The sequence below is a fragment of the Ceratosolen solmsi genome, unplaced genomic scaffold, assembly GCF_000503995.2.
Source record: "Ceratosolen solmsi marchali unplaced genomic scaffold, CerSol_1.0 scaffold6, whole genome shotgun sequence".
Classification (NCBI taxonomy): domain Eukaryota; kingdom Metazoa; phylum Arthropoda; class Insecta; order Hymenoptera; family Agaonidae; genus Ceratosolen; species Ceratosolen solmsi.
This window is the reverse complement of record NW_011948414.1, coordinates 1,294,808-1,299,274: the sequence shown is the minus strand read 5'-3', so window position 1 is coordinate 1,299,274 and position 4,467 is coordinate 1,294,808. Positions and strand designations below refer to the sequence as shown.

Genomic DNA, 4,467 nt, shown 5'->3' with positions numbered 1-4,467 from the left:
GGTGTTACGTCGTTGGCATTTAGTGGATGCCGGTGGGGGTGGACCAAAAAGAGAATAAACGAAATAGATTGAAAAAAGAAGGAGGAGGCAGCGGAGAGAGAAAGAGAGAGAGAGAGAGAGGGAGACAAACACATATATAAAGAGAGAGAGAGAGAGAGAGAGAGAGAGAGAGAGAGAGAGAGAGAGAGAGAGAGAGAGAGGGAGAGAGCGTGAGAGGGTGTGTGGGTGACAGGGGCGCGGGAGAAGGGGAGAAAATACGGAGATTGAGAGACGGAAGGACCAAAGACAGCCACGAGGGAACCGACGAGAAAGAGGGACATGCTGGAGCCACGCTGGAGACCCGTCCAGGTAGTGCAACAAATTCAAGTTCTACAATTATCTGCCTGCCTGCCTGCCTGCCTGCCTGCCTGCCTGCCCGCCTGTCTGCCTGCCTGTCTTATCTGCCTGCCACTACCCGCTCTTTCATTGTGTGCCACCCGCTTCAAAATCAGAATACATATATACGCTGTGAATACACAAAATATCTATGCACTTGCACGCTCCCCCACTACACGTCTCTCTCTCTCTCTCTCTCTCTCTCTCTCTCTTTCTCTCAGTTTATTTATGTAACTACGTATTCGGTTAATCGTAAATACGAATCTATCCATGACAAGTCATTTTACTTTTCAACTTGCAATATTTTTAATATGTACAATAATTCGGATGCCGACGTAGCCCACGTGCTCTTCCGCCCGTTCATGTTTCTCTCACTTTCAATCTGCATACGTTTTATTTGGAAACACTATGTCTGTTTTTCATGTAATTCCAACTCAAACTATGTCATCATTTATTTAATGCTTATTATATACATTTGTACCTATGACGTTGTCTAGATAATTTATTTGTAAAAATGTGAGAATGCTTGTTTTACGAATTCAATATGTCAGTAATAATTCAATATTCAAACATATTTCGGTATTTTTTGTATCATCAGTGATAATGTCATTTTTTAATGCTTTCCCTAACAACGCTTAAATTGTTAAATTTTTACTTCCTTAGCGACTAATTTATGTATTTCCATTTTTTTTTTTATTTTATTCAAATATGTGTATGTGGAAGGGGATAGATACAGGCGTATATGCGTGCAGCGCGCGTGCGTACTTTAGTATTATAATTCTATGTATTTATGTAATTGCTATTAAATAATTTGTTATACTGTATTTTATTTGGTTTTAAATAATATATTTCGATCTTTTCCTAGACCATATAAATTAAGATATCATATATATTTATGTATTATTTTTTTATTTTTTTTTTTTTTTTATTCCCTACTTTAATATTTCTAATAATATCAAGCGATTTCATTTATTTTCGAATTATCAAACAAGTTTAAATATTTTTATTTTAGTAATAACAACAACTATTATATTGATAATAATAGTGTAAGCGTGAAGTACATGCTTGACTTTCATGTTTTTTTTCTCTATTTTTCATGCGTTTATGTTGAAATTCAATTATTTATTATCGATAATTTTATTTTATTTTTTTTTTTTTTTTTTTTTTAACGACTTAAAATAATTTTTTATAATTCTAACCAACAATCATAAACAATGTTGTCGAATTGAAAACGTATTATAAATATATCAAAACGTATAACCTTTTATTTTATTATCTTAATCGATACATATTTATTATATTTATTATATTTATGTAGTATGACTAAAATGAGCATACAAGTAAGCTGCAAATATATTCTATATCCAACAAATTACACTATAATTTTTATGATCTCAAATAATATATGACAAATACTATAGGTTTCTATACCCATAAGAGCAATTTCATAGAAATATAAATTCATTCTTATAATGATAATATTTATGTAAAATATAATTATTATTTTTAATGCACACTATTAATGTATATATGTATAATTTTAGCATGTGTTTAATCATAAAGGGAAGTGAATTTTTTTTTTTGTTGAAAAAGTCCATTATGTCATAATTTGTATGAATCGTGCTTTAACGATAAATGTATACGCCATTCATACTTCAAATATATCAAAATAATATCTCACCATTAGGAATATCCGTTTACATATAAAATTTAAATATCTTTACTAATGTATTAATTCTGTTGAAACGTTCATCTTTGCTAAAATATTAAAATGTTATATAATAGCGAGTATGGATACCATAACCTCTTTTAATACATCAGATACCGACAAATCGATAATTAAGTAATGGAAAATAAGAGAGTACATTAACAACCCTGGCTGTTCCCTGAAAAATCGACACATCTCGCCTTACCGAGCGAAGTATAATCTCAACTATTCTAATTACGTAGACGCCCTCCCTAAATTAATAACAAGAAAATAAAAAATACGTTAAAAGGCAGAAAAGAAAAGAGAAAAATAACCAAAAGGAAGAAATTTTCTACGACAGCGATGTCACGTCCTCGCCTGGAATGCTATTAAATTCTGCATGCCATGTAGAGTACAGAGACTTCCCCATTACTTCCTTCGTCCTCTTCCTTACTTTCGGCGCGCAATCATATTTCAACAATATCTCATACACCACCGATTGGAATGTACGAGCAGAAATAAGTAAAGCATTAGAAAACCGAGGTTCCGATACCGAAATGCTCGCTATGTTGACACTTACGTTCATTCCCCTCAGTCCCAAGAAAATTCACGCATATAATATAAAGGGCCTAGTTTCGGTAACATACCGAGGTCGAAAAGAGATAAGCATAAGTAGATAGAGACGGACGGGTGCGCAGAGACGTGCGAGAGGCGTTCCCTTTTCCACTTTGGGGGCGTCCGAAGGAACGCGATGAGGTGGGGGTTGTTACGTTGTCGCCGCCGCGACCACCACTCCTACAGCCGTCGGAGGAGAGAGGAACGAAGAGAGAAAGTCAACCCTTCGGTAACCTCCCCCACTTTCCGCTTACTCCCTCCTCGACTATCGCTAGAAGATGCTGCCACCGCGGCCGCCACTACTCCTACTCTTGTGCATTTCTACTTCTCCGTTGTGCCGATCAACTACTACTACTACTACTACTACTACTACTACTACTACTACTACTACTACTACTACTGCTATTACCCTCCATCCATGCGCTTCTTATGGCTCCATAGCCTTTTCTTCGCTTGCTTTTTATGTATTTTTCCTCATGGTGTGAGAACTTCTATTATAGTTAAGAATAGCTAAGTATGCAATTTTGATATCTGAAAAAAAATTCTACACACTTCCATCGATAATTTAGTATTTTTAAAATTATAAAATTTTGAAGCGAAAAATCGGAGTCCGATAAAATATTAGTAAACATTTATATTCATGCGATATTTTTTATCGGTAGTGGGTGAATGATAATATTCAATAAGAATATTCTATATTATTTTCAAATCACAATTTTTAATAGAATTTTCGAAATTGAAAATTTATTTTTTTGCTACCGGTAACAACAAATAATTACTTTTTCTAACAATCAAACGCATTTTCGGCATTATTATATAGTACCTGGTATATTCGTGAAGTGTATGAAAGAATAATCATTTTAAAAGCCTTAGAGTGCAATAACAAAAGAAATATGGACTCAGGGTAAAATTTAGATTGGGCACTTATTATAAAAATCAAATAAGAAATTAATTTTCCAAGGTAGGCCAAATGTAAATAAAATCATGATTTTATCTTAAGATTTTTCTAAATATTTAGCATACTTGAAATAGTTGTTCCAAAATGTACAAATATAATTATCTATACGAGTTGAGCGAGTTATGAATTTCGTTCGAAGTTGTATTGATCATAGATCAAGCATAGTTAGCCAATGTTAACCTAACATGAATATTATAACGCACCGAGAGTTAGAAAATATATTAGTAATAAAGTTTAAAATGTCATCTATTAATACGTTATCGTCAATTAAATTAATGCATAATTATGTAAAACATGCATCTCGTTCACGTTCATCCTTATCTTGCACTCGCACGTAGAGCTTGCATCTCCTTACATTGCAACACGCAATCCCCCGGCCATACGCGTGGGAGGCTGAGGAGGACAATGGAAATAGGGGTGGTAGCAGAAACATACGAAGGGGTGGAGGTTGTGAATTTCGTCCAAGCCACTAAACACACAAGCTTCCCCGTTTCGCGCTTGCTTGGTACAGCTCGCGGCCTCCCTGCCCCTCCACCGTCTCTGCGCGGCCACTTCCGGCCGAAGTCTATCTTCGTCTCTCACTCTGTAGCTCCACCCACTTTATATTAATCACGTCTTAACCTGCTATCTCATTCTCTCTCTCTCTCTCTCTCTCTCTCTCTCTCTCTTCCTCCCACCCTCCCTCCATCCCTCCCTCCCTCCCTCACCCACCCTCCCACCCACCAACCCCTCTCCCACCTATCCTTCGACCCATCCTACCTTCCTCTCTCACCCCCTTTAGCCCATTTTCCCTCTTTACCCCCCCCCCCCACCCCAAACCCCCCCCCACCCC

At 36.2% G+C, this 4,467-nt stretch overlaps 1 protein-coding gene across 1 annotated transcript in view; it reads left to right on the top strand.

The window, feature by feature from the left end:
* Positions 1 to 225: 225 nt before the first annotated feature.
* Positions 226 to 4,467, top strand: part of FoxP (forkhead box transcription factor P) — a 375,202-nt gene continuing 370,960 nt past the window's right edge. The window contains exon 1 of the mRNA XM_011506577.1: positions 226 to 348. Within this exon, the coding sequence (XP_011504879.1) occupies positions 319 to 348 (30 nt within the window). The 5' untranslated portion in view covers positions 226 to 318. The remainder of the gene's footprint in view (positions 349 to 4,467) is intronic.